General features: G+C 48.4%; 1 protein-coding gene across 7 annotated transcripts in view; it reads right to left on the bottom strand.

The window, feature by feature from the left end:
* The window catches only part of TSC2 (TSC complex subunit 2), a 32,356-nt gene that overhangs the window by 13,971 nt on the left and 508 nt on the right, over window positions 1-17,877 (bottom strand). For 2 of the 7 annotated variants that reach the window (XM_014252556.2, XM_014252558.2), the window contains exons 1-26: window positions 17,745-17,807; window positions 16,226-16,383; window positions 15,601-15,687; window positions 14,894-15,004; window positions 14,147-14,291; window positions 13,893-14,010; window positions 13,388-13,436; window positions 12,894-13,019; window positions 12,503-12,576; window positions 12,028-12,154; window positions 11,260-11,403; window positions 10,904-11,041; window positions 10,608-10,711; window positions 9,710-9,791; window positions 8,729-8,884; window positions 8,479-8,595; window positions 7,852-7,974; window positions 7,478-7,584; window positions 6,602-6,755; window positions 5,660-5,782; window positions 5,216-5,350; window positions 4,584-4,773; window positions 4,101-4,194; window positions 3,520-3,622; window positions 3,234-3,328; window positions 705-836 (exon numbers count right to left, since the gene is read on the bottom strand). In XM_014252556.2, coding sequence (XP_014108031.1) covers window positions 705-836; window positions 3,234-3,328; window positions 3,520-3,622; window positions 4,101-4,194; window positions 4,584-4,773; window positions 5,216-5,350; window positions 5,660-5,782; window positions 6,602-6,755; window positions 7,478-7,584; window positions 7,852-7,974; window positions 8,479-8,595; window positions 8,729-8,884; window positions 9,710-9,791; window positions 10,608-10,711; window positions 10,904-11,041; window positions 11,260-11,403; window positions 12,028-12,154; window positions 12,503-12,576; window positions 12,894-13,019; window positions 13,388-13,436; window positions 13,893-14,010; window positions 14,147-14,291; window positions 14,894-15,004; window positions 15,601-15,687; window positions 16,226-16,363 — 2,972 coding nt within the window. In that variant the 5' untranslated portion in view covers window positions 16,364-16,383; window positions 17,745-17,807. Of the gene's footprint in view, window positions 1-704; window positions 837-3,233; window positions 3,329-3,519; window positions 3,623-4,100; window positions 4,195-4,583; window positions 4,774-5,215; window positions 5,351-5,659; window positions 5,783-6,601; window positions 6,756-7,477; window positions 7,585-7,851; window positions 7,975-8,478; window positions 8,596-8,728; window positions 8,885-9,709; window positions 9,792-10,607; window positions 10,712-10,903; window positions 11,042-11,259; window positions 11,404-12,027; window positions 12,155-12,502; window positions 12,577-12,893; window positions 13,020-13,387; window positions 13,437-13,892; window positions 14,011-14,146; window positions 14,292-14,893; window positions 15,005-15,600; window positions 15,688-16,225; window positions 16,384-17,744; window positions 17,808-17,877 lie in introns of those variants that run through there. The other 5 variants (XM_014252557.2, XM_014252559.2, XM_014252560.2 and 2 more) reach the window with 3 other exon arrangements.

Genomic DNA, 17,877 nt, shown 5'->3' with positions numbered 1-17,877 from the left:
ACATCTTTCCTTGGAGCAGATCAATGCTTGCCATCAAAACCTGTCAATTGATCAAATCAGTCTCTGAAATCAAATCTTGTTTTCCTTTGTTGTGAAAGCAATGATTCATATGGGCTGAGCACACCCCCCACTGCCCTCTGAAAAGACAAATCCAGGTTTTTCATGGCATCATTCTTGAGACCAGGACATTTCATCAGCTCCTTCAGAAGAATAAATCCTAAACTGAGGCCAGAACTCCTCCTCCTAGATTGGAATGAGGGTTCTCCATAACTTTGCAGAGCTTCCAAAGCCTCTCCTGAAGCAAATCCCTGCTTGGGAGGCTCAAGTTTTAGTGAGTTGTACCCAGGATTCTCACTTGTACAGAATGCAACCTTTTTCCTTTTTTTTGTGTGTGGGTTTTATTGTTTGGGGTTGTTTTTTATTCCCCCTTCAGCACCTTTACTTTGAAAAGAGAATCTTTCATTGCTAAAGCAGCAGAGAACGTGGCAAAGCAGCCGCAGACACCCAGGGTGCGACGTGGCCTTGGGAAGCTCAGGATGCTTTCCCAAAACCTTCGCCTGTGGCTGAGGCCGGTTTTTGATGGGAAAACCAAGTCATGCAAGCATCCCACATGCAAAATCCACCCTGCTTTTCCACCCTCCCTCGCAGCAAAACCTCCAAGGGCCCAGCTGCTCTTGGATTGTCCCCATTCAAAGTGCCTCTACCTGCGGACCACATGTTCAGACACACTGATGCTGCGGGATCGGAAGGCATCAACTGCAGAGGGTTCTTTCAGCTCTTTCACTGGAGGAGAGTTATTCAAGCCTTGCTTTGCATTTTTGGCTAGTCTTAAACTACTATGTGGAGAAGCACCAAGCCCCAAAAGAGGTCACAGAAGGGAGGAAACCATTGGAGGGATGTAGGTTGAAAGTCACGGGGTCAATATTGGGGGATCCCGGAGGGTGATGGGAAATAAAACAAATGCCAAAAAGAAAAAAAAAAAAAAAAAAGGAAACAAAACAAAATTAAAACACACAAACAAGCAGAGCTGAAAGCATTAAAAAGACAAACCACATTTTGAAAACAAGATTTTAAATGTGCTACAAAATAAATGAAATTAGTACAAGTTAAAAGGAAAAAAACTGGTTGAAATGAGAGTTGGAATACTGGGCTGTTCAGCAAAGGCAAGGGCATCTAAGGGCTCCCTGGCACAAATTCCTCAAGGCTGAGGAGTTTTGTGCAGTTCAGCCCCCTCTTGTGTTGCCCCAACTCACCATGACTCAACACCTGAGGGCTTCCACAGATCCCAAAATGCTTTACCTGGACTAGGTCACGGCAGTTTTTAATAAGAGACAGGGACCACGTCACCCATCTCTGTCCCCACTAAGCCTGGCCCAAAGCTGAGCTTGCCCCCAGCCACAACACACCCAGGACCACCCAGAAGTGTCCCTTAGCCCAGCTCGAGGCCCTGGGGACACTGAGCCCCCTGTCCCAGAGCCAACAAACACCCCTGGGATGCTCCTGTGCCATCCCAGTGCCTCAGCCTCGGCTCCAGGGAACCCCTGGGCTCTGAGCTGGCACAGAAAGGAAATTACTGTTCACACTGGCAAGTGCCAGGCACACGTGGGAGATGACAGCAATTAAGATCCGAGAGGCACTTTAATTAGTCACTGAGATGCGTGCCAGGCTCGGGGCTAATTTGGGCAGAACAGTTGGTCCAGCAGCTCCCATCCCCAGGGATAAAATGCAGGCACTAATTTAACCCTTCTGGATGTTCCTAAACACAATTTATTTGCCATCCTCCTCAGTGAGCTCTTACATCTCAGATTGCCACCTGGAGGGATCAGAATTTCTTTGTCCTTCTCCCAACAACCACTCCCAGATCACTTTTGGCCACATTCTGCTGCTGAGAGCATGGGCTCACACTCAGGGATCATCACCTACACCAACACCAGGACATCCAGCAGCCCTGGGAGCTGCTGGGATCCTTATCCCTTGGAACACCCAGCACCTCAGCTATGGCAGGGAAACACTTTGGGCTTCAGGAGTGAAGGCCAAGCCCAGAAGCTTCTCAGGCAAGGAAACTGGAACCTGCTGCAGGCCTTTCCTCTGTGCCCTGGCCAGAATCCAAGCTCAGCCAGACCCAAAGGCAGTGGCATCCTGCCATTCCAGTGCTTTGGGCACTGCCTGAGTACAGCCACACTCCTCAGCAGAGATTTCTGTGGAAAGTGATCCAGCAAAAGCCTTTAGAGACAGTAGTATTCCAACCTGGTAGAATTTAAAAGGTTTTTAGGGGGGGGAAAAAAAAGAAAAAGAAAAAAAAAAAAAAAAAAAAGATTAGCTGGAATTCTAATTGGAGAGAGGAGTGTCAAAAGGCTTCTCTTCCAAGTTTCTGGATGAAAGAGGAGGAGATGGGAGAGATGAAACACAACACAAGGTTTACAGCTGCAGCAGTAGGGCAGGGATGGTGTTTCTGCATTGCAAGACTGCTGCAGCCTTGCAGGTGAAGTAGAGGCACTTTCCCCAGGGTTCAGATGCCACCATGTGCTCACTGCTCACAACACTGAAGCAAGTTAAGTGAACCAATTCAGGCAATCCCTGCAGGTGAAAGGATGTTGGAGAAACCCTGAATGTCTTCCAAGGAATAGCTTCCTCCCCTGGCAAATGCTACTTTGAATACTTGCTGGCAATAAACATTCTGCTTTCTGAAAGCTTTGCTTAAAACTGTCAGGATGGCTTCAAAATTCCAGCAAAAAAGGGGATCTGTCCCAAACAGACAGAAAGCAGCTGTGTGCCAGCCAGTGCACTGACCTGACTGGGAACACCATGGAAAAACACAGTACTGGCTCTCTAATTTATCCAGGTCGTTGATCACAACCATTTCTCTGGCAATCATCTGAAAATGACTCGTTACAGATCAACCATCAAAAGGAGTTCACACAATCCACCTGAACATGGGGTTCTGTTATCTCTGGTATCAGCCTCTCCTGTTATCTCTGTACTGGCACAGCCCAACCTGACACAACTGTTGATTTTCAGTGAACACCAAGAAGGTCCCTGCTGCCTGCACAGGCCTGCAGGACAGTGCTGCCCCACCAGGCTGGATCCCAGCTTCTCACCAAGCTCAGCTGTCTTTGAGCAAAAGAGATTTACTTTGCTTGCTTACTGCACTGCCCCTCTGGGATCGCTACAGCCAGGGAAGTGAGCACGAGGGCAGGGAACACCAAACCCTGCTGGGCTCCAACAGAATTTACCTCTTTGGCCTCTCATTCAGGCTGGTGCTGCGAGCCCTGAAGCTGTCCTTCTCTGGGGTGTCATCAAAGGACAGGAGCACGTTGGAGCGCAGGCCCTGCCGCGGGGACAAGAGGTGACAACATGAAGCTCAAAGTCTGCAAACCAGGGCCAAAGCATGAGATCTCCCAGAGATGCTGATGATAAAACCAGGATTCTGCTAGCTTCAAACAGAACCTTTGAAGATGTCAGGTCAGTTTTTAAGCTGTCAGTTCTCCTGAGTGCTGCTGGGCTGAGCAGTGCCATTACCTTGGTGATGTAGGGGACAAAGTCCTTGCGGAAGGGCAGGCGGCAGCGGATGAACCACATGGCGATGACGTGGTGGGCCAGGCACACGATGTACTGGTTAAACCTGCAACAGCAGGGAAAGCCACAGCTCAGCCTGACACACAGAACTGCTCCTTTACCTACTCAAAGTGTAAAGGAAAAAAAAAAACCCTTCAAAAATTCTGCTCATGAAAAACAGCTTTTTGTCCAAGGTGATGATGTCCTAGAATTGTATAATGGAATTACAGAATGGTTTGGGTGGGAAGAGATCTTAGAGATCATCCAGTTCCACCCCCAGGGACACCTTCCACTATCCCAGGGTGCTCCAGCCTGGCCTGGGACACTTCCAGAGACCCAGGGGCAGTCACAGCTTCTCTGAGCACCTGTGCCAGGGCCTGCCCACCCTCACAGGGCAGAAATATCCTTTCCTCAGGAAAAGCTTGGTGACAGCAGAATGAGCAACATCGTATGAGTCAAAAACCTTGAGCCAAAAACTACAAGAAAAAGGCTTTCCAAGCTCTCAATTTCCCAGATGAGAGAGAAGCACATTGCTGTGGTCTTACTTGGAGGGGTTTGTGTAGGGCAGGGAGATGGCGAAGACGCTGGCGTACTGCTCTGCCGCGAAGTTCCGGTACAGGTGAGGCAGCCTGGCCAGAGCTGCAACAGTCCAACAGCAAAACCAGCACAGGTCAGGCCTCAGCACAACCCTTCAACGTGCTAACTCAGTTTAATTTCTAAGTTTTAGTTTTTTTTCTGAATGATCAGTGACGTGGAAGTTAAAATCACGTCGTGCAAGGAGAAGAAAGGTCGTGTTTCCGACACGGCTGCACGACACAGAGTGTGTTTCTTCAGTGCAAGAGCCTCATGCAACAGGCTTTCATGCAAGTTTTCATGCAAGAAAACTTGTAACAAATGAGGTGACTGAACATTTATAACCTGAGCAAGGCCATCACAGTGCATTCCATACAACCAACACCATCAAACCTCACATATCCCACACCAAACCCACAGCTACAGAAATCACAAAGAAGAACACGGTGACTTACTTGACAGAAATTCCAGGAGAGGGATTGCCATGTTGGCCGTGGCAGAGATGTGGGTGAGTTTGACAATCAGCACAGGCAGTGCCTTGATGATGATGTCGGGCATCTCCACGCTGCAGACGGACAGGGCCACCACGCACTGGTTGGCGCAGCGGTAGATGAGCCCGTGCTCCAGGCAGTACACGATCTCACGCTGCCAGAGCACAGGGACACTCAGCAACACCTCCTGACTCCTGACAGCGCCCCACAACACCCTGCAAGGTACCCCTGCTCTGCCTGTGGGACACAGCTGAGCGCTGACACTGAGCTTTAAGCAATGCTGCAGGTACCCCAGGCCAAACTCTTATCAGGGAACTCGGATCAGGGAGCTAGCTGAGACTTTTAAGCTTCTAATTTAACAGAAAGTTTGTGTTTATAAGGGATTACTGCAGAGGGTAGAGTCACTCAGTGATCTGTGAGAGGGCACAGGTGAGCAGTGAACCCACAGTTAATCCTACATGGGGTCAGTGAAGTATTTTTTCACCCCAAATTCAGCATTTCCCAACAGTAAAGGGCAGTGTAACCTTGCACTTCTGTCTCCTAACCAACCCCAGTGCAGATTCTGCTCTCCCTACACCCTCCTGTCTCCCCCGTACCTGCTTGGCTTTGTCCAGGTAATTGTGGTAAGATATCAGTGCTGTCAGCACGGGGACCACAGCCAGGTGCAAATCCGTGCGGGAAAAGCCTTCGGGGGTCCCGTGGAGCCTGTCCGTGGTCTTCTTGTCTGTGAGCTGACACATCACACAGCCAGTCAGGGCACCTCTCACTAAAACACCCTCTGAGAGGCAGCAGAAGGCACTGCCCACAGCTCCCCTTGACCTGTATATCCACATCTCCACACCCATCCATGAAGAACACTCGTTATTACCTATTCTGTACCTAGAACAACCCTCGCAAAAGGGAGGGCGAGTGAGGATTGACAACCAGCCTGCTAATCTTTAAAATATTCATCTGAAGCAAAAAAAAAACCACTCAAATTTCCCCTCCAAGCAATTCCCAAGCAAACCAGGGAGCTGGGGACTGTGCCTCAGTGGCATTACCATGTAGCTCAGTGCAGAGGCCAGCTGGTCTATGTTGCAAGGAGAAGTTAAAAATAGCACTTTATAGCGGAGGGATTCGGGTAATTTGTTGAGAACCAACTTCAGCACCTTCCAGTCTGTCTCCTGCAAAGACAGAAAATGTTAAGGTTGAAATTTTTTGCCTGATTTCACTTGAGTTTGGAAGGAAGATCAATCAAATTGCAGACAATGTGTCATTTCCGAGGCAGATGTAGGTCTTGTCGTGGTTGATACAGAAAAAGAAAGTGGCATTTAGCTGTCACAAGTTTCTCCCTGTCTGTCACCCAGCTCTAGGTGCAATATTGGCACCACAAACTGGAAGAGAAATTATATTGAGATCTGACAGCCAGAATTCAATTCTGCTAAGCACCAGCACCAATTAAGCACCGAGAGCAAGCCAAGCCCTCAGCACAGAACTGCGTCCAATGCCACACTCAGGAACAATTCCTACTTACAATTTATGGCTGATGAAACATCCACAAACTCTCAAAACACCTCACAAACCTGCAGTGGGAGAGGTTCTCATTCCAAATGCCCTTTCAGAAACAGGATGGCTTCTTGGATCTTATTTAACAGCTCAGCTTTTGTCCTTGCCTGCTCTGAAGCAGTGCAATGAAAGCTGTGCTTATTTTCTGAAGAGCTGGACTGCTGCTCCCACTGGTGGCTTTAAAGCTGCACAATCACACCCAGATTTTGGGCAGGAGGAGCAGAAATTGCTTTTCAGGCTTTATTTAAGTACTCTGGGCTAGAATTTGACAGGCAGCTGGTGTCAGGAGGGGACAGAAAGATGCCAGGAGGGGACATAAGGATGCCACAAGGGTGGACACAAGGATGCCAGGACAGGGGACACAAGGATGCCACAAGGGGGGACACAAGGATGCCAGGACAGGGGACACAAGACAAGGACGCCAGGACAGGACATACCTGCTTCAAGCACTGCAGGAGGACCCCAAAAACCATGGAGTAGGGCAGGTGTCCCACCCGGACAGTGGCACCTTGGGAAGGCACACTGGGGCTGCCTGAAGGTGGGGACAGGGTGCCAGGGGGCTTCTTCTCAGAAGCCCTTTTCTCTGCCTCTCTGCAACACAGAAAGGGAATAAAATATGTGTTATTTTTACATTATTCATGTGACCTACAGCACTAGCATTTTTGGGAGCCAGGTTAAAGGCTGAACAACAGAATCTGCATTTTCAATTTTAAAAAGCACAGGATTGCCCCACAGACACACAGCAATGAGCCAATTTGGTCAAGTGAAGGATTTTTTGTATTTAATTTAGAAAGGTATATTTTGGGGTGTGTTGCACAACTTCAGACGAGCTATAAAATTAAAACTAGCCAGATTTGTACAAATCATCGAATCAAAATTCAGTGTGGAACTGGTTTGAGGCAAAAAACTGCACATTTTTGGGGGAAGTTTTATGAGCAGGAACTTAAATTTCATGTCTGAGATTGAAAGCTCTACAGGTAAATGATTTGTAAGAGCAGCTCACCAATGAGTTACTGGTTCAGACAATCCTAGGCTGTAACTACAGACTGGTCTAGGAAGTGGAAGACTTAGAAAAACTGCACATTGCAACTGATGGAACACTAAGTTCAGCAAGAACACAATTTAGTTTGGAAAACAGCTTTATAAAATAAAATAAATTAAGAAATGTTCAAGGCCTGGCTGGGCGGGGCTTGGAGCACCTGGGACAGTGGAAAGTGTCCCTGCCATGGCAGGGGTGGCACTGGTTGAGCTCTGGGATCCCTTTCCAACCCAAACCACTCTGATTCTTTTGCTTATCACACTGAGAAACCTACACAAAATCACACAGGCAGTAGGGGCTGAACCTCACTGCCCCATCCTTGTTGGAGAGGCCGAGGCGGTGCAGGGAGTCAGCTCGGAGCATCAGCAGGAAATCAAACACCTGCAACAGGGAACACACTGGAGTCACTCCAACCCTGAGCCACTGGAATACTCCCCCACCCCTGTACAACATTTTTCCAGGTGCAGAAGGATTTTTAAGAGATGCCATGGCTTGTTCTGCAGGAGGCATCACTGCCAGTTTTACGCACCCGTGTGAGCCAAGAAACATTTCATTCTACTTCTTGCAAGCTCTAGAGCACCCAGTCCCCAGCTGAAACCCCAGAGGGCTGTGCAGCCGTGGCCCTGGGAGCACGGGGGCTGCTCCTACCTGCAGCCTGATGCTGCTGGCCACAGGGAGGCTGTAGGAGTAGATGTAGTGGCGCTGGACGTGCTGGATCAGCATCTCGTACACCCGCGTGGCGTGGCTGGAGGGCAAACTGTACAGCTTGGTCTGCAGGCACACAAACACAGCCCAGCATCTGTCACAAACCTGGGGCTGCACTGCCAGTTCCAGCAGAAATGCAGCAAAAACTTCATCCTCAATGTGACACAAGCAGGTGGCTCTGGAAGGAACCTCTGCAAAGACTTCAGAGGAGCTCTGGCTGCTCCAGAGAACAGCTTGCTCTCCACCACAGCCCAGCACATGCTGCTCAAACAGATCTATTAAATCTATTCCAGGTTATGAACTCCTCCTTTCTGACAGTTTATGGTCACATCCTCCCTCCACACAGGAAAATGTGCTCATCTGGGTTGTACAGCGGGAGTTAAGAAAATACAACTTAGCAAACAGTCCCACAGCACTCAAAATCAAAGGATTGACCAAAACAGGAGTTAAAATATTAAATATATAAACAAAATTCAGAATAATTAATAGTGGGAGAAGAGTTATCCAAAAAGCCAAGTCCAGCAGAAGAGTATTAAGAACAACCTGTGTTTAATGCTCTGCAGCATTTACCTGAAGAATTATCAGGAGCCCAAGGACTGCTGTCTTGACATCCTCCAGAGAAGCTGAGTATGACAGCAAGTCCCTCTCTTCCAGCTCCGAAGGAGATGACAGGGAATGTGCAGCCACCTTTGAAAGGGAAAAGCAACACATGGTTTAAACCTGCAGCACATCCTTTCTCTATTTCCATGCTGGAAGGCGAGGGAAGCCTCAGGAAATCATCCCTGCTGGAAAAGCTGCCAGCCCTGGAGGCTTTATTCACCTTCTCTATGATATCCAGCAGGCTGTTGAAGTGATGAGTGTTGCAGCCTTCAGCCAGGTCCACCAGCAACTGAGTGGCCAATTTTCGGACCTGATGGTCTTTATCCTCTGGGATGTGAGCCAGCTGGGAGATCACCACCAGGTTTATCAGCTCTTCCTGCAAGAGGACACACGTTCCTAAGCTGTCAGGTGCTCAGCATGTTCGAGAAAGAATTGCAAACAAAAGAATTCAGCTATTCTGGTAGCAGGCTTGTTCCTCCACTGTTTCATCCCTTCATCTCCTCTTCCAACCAACAGGTATTTCTGCCTGCCATCCCTCCAGATATTTGTGAGTTTTACTGAACTTTTCCGTGCTTTGGGTTTGTCTGTTCTATAGATTTGACAGCCCAGGCTCAAACAGACATGGGATTTCTAGGCCTTGTTTTTTTGAGAGAAACACCAACAGCTTCATGTTTTCACAAATCTTGAAGGAATCTGAGGAGCATCTCTGCCCCTTCCTGCCCTCTGACACTTTGGGCACATCCTGAGGAGCTCAAGATATTCCTGGAGCTCTTCCCTAACTCCTCTCTCTCAGAGTTTCCATCTTGGGCAGCAATTGGACTGCAACCACCAAGAGCAGTCACGGCTCAGTATGTCCAGTCCCCATCCTTTCCCAAAGCTTTTAAATCTGCACCTCTCACATCGACTGACAATTCTTCCAAAACAAAATGGACATGGAATTAATGGCCTTAAAACAGGGAAGCCAAGGCACAACCAGGTCTGTCCTCAAAACCCTGCAGCTCCCACTGCAAGCTGCACATTCCTGTATCCAGCTAAGGACAAATAATGGCAAATCCCCCTCCAAGCATCCCAAAGAAAGAAGTCTGGGTGAGTGAGATTTAGAGCCCAGGGCTGGACCTTTCCCATGGTCTGAAGCCCCCAGGAAAATGTGCACCACCAAAAGCTTTGAGAGCTCAGCTGGGACCCCCAGGCAAACACCCACCTCATAGAACTGTCTGTTGATGCTCAGCACGAAGGACAGCACATCCAGAACTTTAATCCTAACAGCACTACGGCTCTCGTTCCTGAAACAGAAAAGCAAATCCAAAATGGATAAAATAAAGAGGTGTTGATATTTAGGGAAGGGGGAAAAGAAAAATAAAACTACAGGAAAATAAGAAACTTCTTCAGAGTTGGAACAGTAACTGTGAGAGATCAGCTGAGCCCCCAGTTAATGTCTCTACATCTGAAATTAGATTCAAGAACAACTGGAAATTCAAATCCCAATTCAGCTTTTACTCCTTCTGCAGACCTGTAATTGCAGCTTTCCCATTTCCAATCCAAACCAGGAAGCACATGTCAGAAGAACAAGTGCTCTGGCGAGCGAATTTAAAACCAAACACATGGCACTGAGGAAGAGCTGCTCTTTGGCAGCGTTTCACACAGGAGACAGAAGTTTGTTGTTGCTCTGTGTTGATGTTTCAGAGCACAGAATCCCTTAGGGAGCACCAATTCAAAGCCAGATAACTGGAATACTGAATACCCACATGCAATCCTAATGCTTAACAGGAAAATCTTGTTTGGTGTCAGAACTACAAAGTGCTGTGGAGTGGAACACAACTGCCTAAGTTAATTGGAATAGCATTGAATGGAAAGAAAGAGAAGAAGAAAAAAAGCAGCATAAAGAACACAGTGGAAAGCTCTTCTTCTGTTAAACAATTCTTTTCATGTGCTGTGCCCTGGGACTACCACACTTCTCAGCAGCCATTTACTAACTCAGAACTTCAGAACGTCAGAACTTCAGAAAACCTTTCAGAAAATTACCTGACATGACAAGGTGGCAAGAAACACTTGAAAGTGCTTCTTAGATGTAAGAAGTTCCCAAAGTTATGATTTCCTACCTGAAGAATCTCTCCATTAAGAGCTGCAGATTGTGGATCCAGCCATCTTTGGCAGGGTGGATGGACTGAGCTCTGTACGTTATCAGGTTTAACACAGAAGATTCCTTTTATGGGAAGATCAAGAAATGTTTTTAGTGAATAAGCAAACATAACAAATCCATTCCCCCAACCCCCAGCACGGGAATAAAGCTCATGGAAGTCCTTGCTGGGATTTTCTCACCATTTCCTATTTTAGGACTCTCAAATTTCAGCTGTAACAGAACAGACCCGAAAGGTGGGCAGTAATAAAGCCTTACTGGTCTCTGATCAGCACATCTTTCCACCAGCTCAAAAAATCTCTCTTCAGAGCCATGAAAATCATTCTGGTCACAGAGTTCTTCTACTGTGGTCAAAAGATCATGTACAATGGACTTCAGCTCTTGGCTCTCCAGAACCTGAAAAGAGACAAAACCATTCCTGAAAGAGTTCCACCCTGCCAAAAAGTGTTAATTTTACAAAACAACCAGAAAACTCCGAGAACCACAGCAGTGAGAACTGGGCTAAGCCTTTCTCAGCCTCAGTTTCCCCACAGTGCACAAACAGATCCATTTGCAAAACAATTTATGGCAAAGCCTTGGGACTGAAAGCACATGCAGGCAGGCCCAGCACCCACCTGCAGCTGCTGCAGCAGCCTCTCCATGATGTCCAGGAGGATATCCCAGGTCACAGCCTGCAGCTCCTTCCCGTATTTCTTGATCAGGCGTGTGATGGACAGAACGATCTCGTAGGACACGACTGCGTTGGGACAGGTCATGGCCTGGAACCCAAAAACACTTCAGTCAGTGAGCAGGTGGGAGCAGAGCCCAGAAATCCTCTGCATTCAAATGCCTTATTAATTAGGAAATCAGCCTGGAGGCCTGAGATAAACCCACTGGAGTCTCTGCACAAAAAGGACACAGCACAGAACCACGTTCTCAAGAGCAGCTCTGCTCTCCTGCGAGCAGCTGTAGCTCAGATGACAGACACAGCCCCATCCTACAGGCAGACAAGGGGATTAAAGCCAGTAATTCCTGCTTGAGGCACTCAGATGAGGAAATTTTGAGAGCTCTTGAGGCTGTCCCTGAAGACATCCTCCCTCACTTTTTGTACCACCCACTGGGAGGAATGGAAGTTGTTGCTTTGTATTTTATTTTTTAAGCTTAAGTACCCACAATGTAGGTATTTGCTAGAAAGGATTCAGACTTTGCTTTTCTGGCCAAAGATATCAGAGGAGGAGGCCTCACCTACAGACAAATCCTCTTGTTTTACTTGTTTTACCATTTCTCCCTGCTTCACCCCACAGCCAAGTTCTCCCTCTCGTCCTTCAGGCCTACAAAAATCTCAAGTTTTTGGTCTAAATTTGTCCAAGTGATGAAAAAGCTCCCCCAGCATCCCAGCCTACCTTGAGGAATGAAGGCAGCACTGAAGTTGGGGAGTTCCTGAGGGAACTGAGGCGATGAGCCCCCCACAAAGCCATCCCAACAAAGAACACAGCTCCTCTCAGCAGGGCTGCATCTGCCATGTAGGATCTAAGCACAGGGGGAAGGGAAGATTCAGCCCATGCCACAATTATTTCAGCATACAAAGTCAATAGGAGTATGCACTGTCCCAACAGGAATTCCCAGCTGTTACACATCAGGGCCTTGCACAGCAATGGACAAACATGAAAAGCAGAAAAATCACTCACCACCACTTTAAACAGAGGGAAATTAAATTCAGAAAATGCCCCAAATGAGCACTTCAGCAGCATAACTAGAAAGGGAATTTATTTCTGAGCACCAGAACCTTCAGCTTGTTCTGCTGAGGTTGGTGACTCCCCCTCTATCTCACTGGGACCTTACTGAATTCCCTGGATTTCTTGGATCCTCCTCCTTTACCTGTCTTCCATGATCCTGCACATGTTGTAGATGGCACTGTGTCCCAGGTGAGTTCCCAACAGGTTGCGCATGAGCTGCAAATTCAGAGAGAACACCTCAATCCCTCATTGTTACAACACTCAGTAGCCTAAACGTGGATTTAACTCCATGATTCTGGAGTAAAAGTGTCCTGCCTTTCCCAAGGCAGGCCAGAAGCCTGTCACACCAGCTGAATCCAGGGGGGAACCCCATGGACATGACATGATTTGCACTAATGAGATGCTGATCCCTCCATACTTAAGCAATTTTTAATTTACTCTTAAAACCGAGCTGGAACTGGTGGCAGGCGTGCACAGGTATGTCTGACACCTCATCCAGGAGTGAATTCATCAAAGCAAGCAGGGGTTCTGACCTTCCAGCAGGGCTCACAGAGCTCCTTCACGTTGATGGTGCGGCACAGGGTGATGATGAACACGGGCAGGTTCTCCGAGGGCAGGCAGTTGTAACAAACAACTGCATCCAGCACTTGCAAGGAAATCTTGGGGAAAGGGAAAGACAAAATGGTTGTACACTTCCCTGTGAATCAACCAGGTCAAAGACTCACCTGGCACACCCAGGAAATTTTTTGGAAGTCAAGAGGGATGAAGATATTTTTGGTTATTTTTTTCTTTTTAAAAAAGCACTGGCGATTCACTTATCAAACTGATTAATGCTCTGTTTGCTTTGGAATAAATGACTTTGCTTTGGAATGTATGACTTATATTGGTTTACAAACAACATATTGCATCAGCTCTCTTGAAAGATGAGAATAAACCCAGTCTGATGATCTGATTTTGATTGTAAAAGTTACATTTTCAAAGAACTTCAAAGCGTTCTGCAGTACTAAAAGAAACTCAGATCACTGACCTCTATGTCCATAGATGATGATGTCTGAATGCACAAGAGGCAGATCTTGCTGTTAAGAAAGAACATTTAATGAGAATTGTTTGCTCTACATGATTTTAGGCAAATTACAAAGAGCCAGAACAGTCAGGTTAATTGCCATGTTTTTTAACTCCTCACTGCCCTTCCTGTGGCAATGCTGGTGACACCCTGAGGGACACTGAGCTCTGCAATCTCTTTTATAAAGTTAAAGGGAGATTTAAATGCAGCTCAGGTAACAGCACAGACCCTTGTGAGACCAAGCAATGCAAACAGGCCCACCCCATGGAATGGGAAAAGCACATCTACTTAAACTAAAACAGATCTGAGCACCACAAGAACCAAAAATCAAATATTTGTCAGAAATCACCTGGGACGAAACAGATCCAGATGGGGATGAAAAATACCCCAGTTGTCTGTACACTGATCTGCAACTTTCTCTGTAATTTCCCAGGAATAAGCAGGCAGGAGTTAAAAAAAAACAACTTACTGGACCATGTCAGCTACGTAGTCTTCCAGATAGCAGCTATTGAATTTCACCAGGTTCACCAAAACCAGGAGGAACTCAGAAGTCAACCCAACATCCATCCACTGTAGCACAAAATCAGCTAAAAAAGGAAAAAAAACCCTGTTACAATACACCTTCCACCCAGGGATGATACCACCACCTTTTTCTGTAATCACTGCATGTCTCTGCCTTGATTTGTTCCCACCACAGTGAAGAGGGGTTGGGACAATACTCACCCAGCTCCTCCTCTAAGTAGGTGATGTATCTTCCATTCTCTGTCAGAGCCTTGAACACTTCAAGCCTTTCATGCAAATCTTCATTGGAGGGATAATCCTTAATAACCTTAAAAAAATGGGCTCTGAGGATCCCTAATCTCTCACCCTTGAAATAAAGAAAGGGAAGGGGTTAAGGCCTGGACATTATCAAGGTCTCCCTCGGTAATCTCCATGCTTGAAATTATCTTTTTGTTGAATCAATGTCTATGTTCTTCATAAGCATCCAGCCCTGCTTTCTCACAACACTGAAAACGACAGCTTTGGGCTGATTCAGCCCTGTATTTGTGCAACACGTTGGGAAATCTGAAGAATTTGTTGTGTGCTGACCTTGGCCTGCCCAGAAGTGTCTCACACAGAACCCCTTGCATACCTGAAACATCAAAACCAGCTGCAAACTGGGACTAGAAGGTCTGGGCAAAGACCACGTAAAATCTGCTGAATTATGCTGAACTTAACCCAAAGTATTTCCTCTTTCTCAAGAGCATTACCCCAAACCAGAACAGCTTTCTATGAGTTGTATGAAAACTTTTGCTACAAGGTCAAACCAAGACTTAAAATTAAAATGCTTCTTCTTTTCATTTGTGAGACACAACCGAAATTACAAATATGAACGTTTGTAGAGAAGAGCTCCCTGGAGCTTTTCCCACTTCCCCCCTGCACAAAGGCCAGTTTAGGTGAGTGTTCTCTGTCCCCTGGGGCTGCTGTCACCTGTCCCTGGACGATGGACTTGAGCAGGTGAAGCACGGCGTGCCTGGCCTCGGCGGGACGCTCCGGCTGCAGCATGTCAGCCACCACCTTCCACACGGCCTCCACGGCGTGCTGGCAGCAGAAACAAAAGCACAAACCAAAACAAAGGCATGAGGCAGGAAAGCTCAGCTCCTCCTGGGATCTGAAGGCCACAGTGAATTCTGGCAATTCATGCTGAAGATCCAGCGGTTTCACATCTGGAGTTCTCTGTTCTGAGGGACACTCACCCACCTGATCAAGCCCAGCAGACACCAAATCCTGCACTACACCCCAGGAACTGCAATTCCTCGTTCCACACTCACTTCAAGTGGGAATATTTGTGCAGAAGCCTTCACCCAGCCACAAGATGAGTTCAAAACCAATTGGGGGCTGCTTATTAACAAGCCAGGAGGAGATAAGGAAACCCCTCTAAACATCATCTCCTATGAACTATCCTGAATATCCCCAGCATTCTCCTTCCAGGAAGGTCCAGGAAGCCCAAGAGCTCCATCCTCTCTGCTCCAGAGCTGGAAGGTTGGGCAGATTAATTTCCCTTGACAGCACAAAGCAGCCTCTGGGATCACCCATTTTAAGAAGCTTTCTAAACAATAGGAGTCTCTTGTGATAATTTGAGAGCTGCTGCTTAAATTTCCATCCTTCCAATACTCACTGAACACTCTGGAACTCACCTCTTCAATTTTTTTGGTTTTTGCCACTTCACAAATTTGACCGATGGCTCGTATCCTGTTACTCAATCCACACTCTATGCTCAGTTCCTGGAAAGAAATGGAGAAATAAGCTAACAGTTTATCTTACCAGAAACATTTATCCATTTCTCCAAGGGGAGAAGGAATTCTGGTCTCCTTCTCTCTCTTTTTTTTTTTGTATTTTCCTCACTGTGTGCCAACTATTCTGCTTACAGACTTGTGGTACCAATTACTGGAATCAATTATTTTATTTTTCATTTCCACAGAACCGTAAGGCTTTCATAAAACAGAAACAGCTCCCAGCTTGTGGGAACTGCCACCGCAGAAATTTCATCAAGCTCAGACTGTCAAAACAGAGGGCACAGGGAAATACCCTGTAACCCAACATAACAGGTATCTCTGGAGTATTCAAAGAGTGAATAATCCAAATGCTGGAGCTGCATAGTAGCTGAGTTCTCAGTTCACTGGAGAATGAGTTGAGAGATCAGGAGAGGGAATGATGGAGAGGAACCGAATGCCAAAACACCCAGGAAAGGAGCGAGCCCTCCCAATCCCCTCAGCTGAGGTACCCCAGGCACTACCCCAGCCCTTCACTCAGTTCTCACACCTTGAGTATTTCTGCAGTGATGATAAACTCTGTCTGCTTGCCCTCCGACGACTTGGAACTTCCCCGGGATGTTCCCAGCCCCAGGAGGTTCCTGAACTTCTCCTTCAGGCCGGAATCTTTGCTCTGAGGCTTTGCCATTGCTGCCAAGCACTGAGGCCCTGCAAACACAGAACAGGGTTCTGCCAAGGGAGGGCCAAGGGGAATATTTTAGCAGGAAAACCCCAATAACAGCATCACACAGGGGCTTTTCCAAAGTGTGTCTTGAGCCTTTTCAAACATGGAGAAGCCCAACACTGAGGAAACACAAGGAGCTCGTGCTGTTCCTGCCTTCGGGACACGCATCCTGCAGCTCTCCATGGGCGCCTTTGGGATACCCTTTCCTGGGAGCTCAGAATGCCCAGCCCACCACACACGCTGATTTTTGCAGTCTATCCACATGCACACACTTTTTGGAGGGTGTGAGCTGGACACCTGCTCCCAAAGCAAAGGCCAAGCACACCAGGCTGTGCTCTTGATGTGGAAGTGAGGAAGGACTTACAAATCTGAGTGCTGGAACATCCAAGTGCTGCCATGGCAAGAGAAAGATGGGGCAAGAACAAGGATGGCCATTACAATAACCCCCAAAAACTGCCTCCCCCTGTCCCTTGGGGACCCTTTCCCTGGGCACACGACCCTGCACAACCCCAGACCCCAATATTCCCATGGACATCCATCCCATGGCCTTCCCACACCCCAGGCACAGCAGTCCCTGGTGATACAGAGCCTGTCCCTGCATCGCAGGGGACACGCCACAGACCCTGCCCAGTGTCACCGGGGGACACGGCCCCCTGCCCACCATCCTCGGGGACACACACAGCCCCCAGCCCTCTGTCCCCAGGGGAGTGCTCATCTGGGGACCCCACAGCCCTAACCCACCCCGGGCAATGGCACATTGTCCCCCTGCCACCACCAAACAAGCCAGGACATGTTACATCCAGGACATGTCACATCCAGGACATGGCACATCCCACCACCCAGCCAGGACATGTCACATCCAGGACATGGCACATCCAGGACATGGCACATCCAGGACATGGCACATCCAGGACATGGCACATCCAGGACATGACACATCCAGGACATGCCACATCCAGGACATGGCACATCCAGGACATGACACATCCAGGACATGGCACATCCAGGACATGGCACATCCAGGACATGCCACATCCCACTGCCCAACCAGGACATGCCACAACCGCTTAGGGACACACAGCGGGGGTCACACCACAAAACACCCCGAACACAGCGGGGTCATAGCACAGACCCCCGAACATAACGGGGGTCACACGGAACATAACGGGGGTCACACCACAGCACCTCCCGAACACAACGGGGGTCACACCGAGCACAGCGGGGGTCACAGCACATCCCCCAAACACAGCGGGGGTCACACCCCGGACCCCCCGAACGCAGCGGGGTCACAGCGCGCCCCCAAAGCGCGTCCCCCTCCCAAGGTGCCGTGTCCCCCCTCACTCACCCCGAGCCCGGCCCGGCCCGGCCCGGCCCCGCCGCCCCCGGCCCGCTCCGCTCGGGGCCCGGTGCCGGCCCCGCCCCCGCGGGAGCCCCGCCCGTTCCGGCCCCGCTGCTCTCTGGGCCCGGTAGTTCGCGGG

The sequence above is a fragment of the Pseudopodoces humilis genome, chromosome 18, assembly GCF_049639895.1.
Source record: "Pseudopodoces humilis isolate 2021_Gansu_Grassland_sample_001 chromosome 18, ASM4963989v1, whole genome shotgun sequence".
Classification (NCBI taxonomy): domain Eukaryota; kingdom Metazoa; phylum Chordata; class Aves; order Passeriformes; family Paridae; genus Pseudopodoces; species Pseudopodoces humilis.
This window is presented reverse-complemented; position numbering and strand designations above follow the sequence as displayed.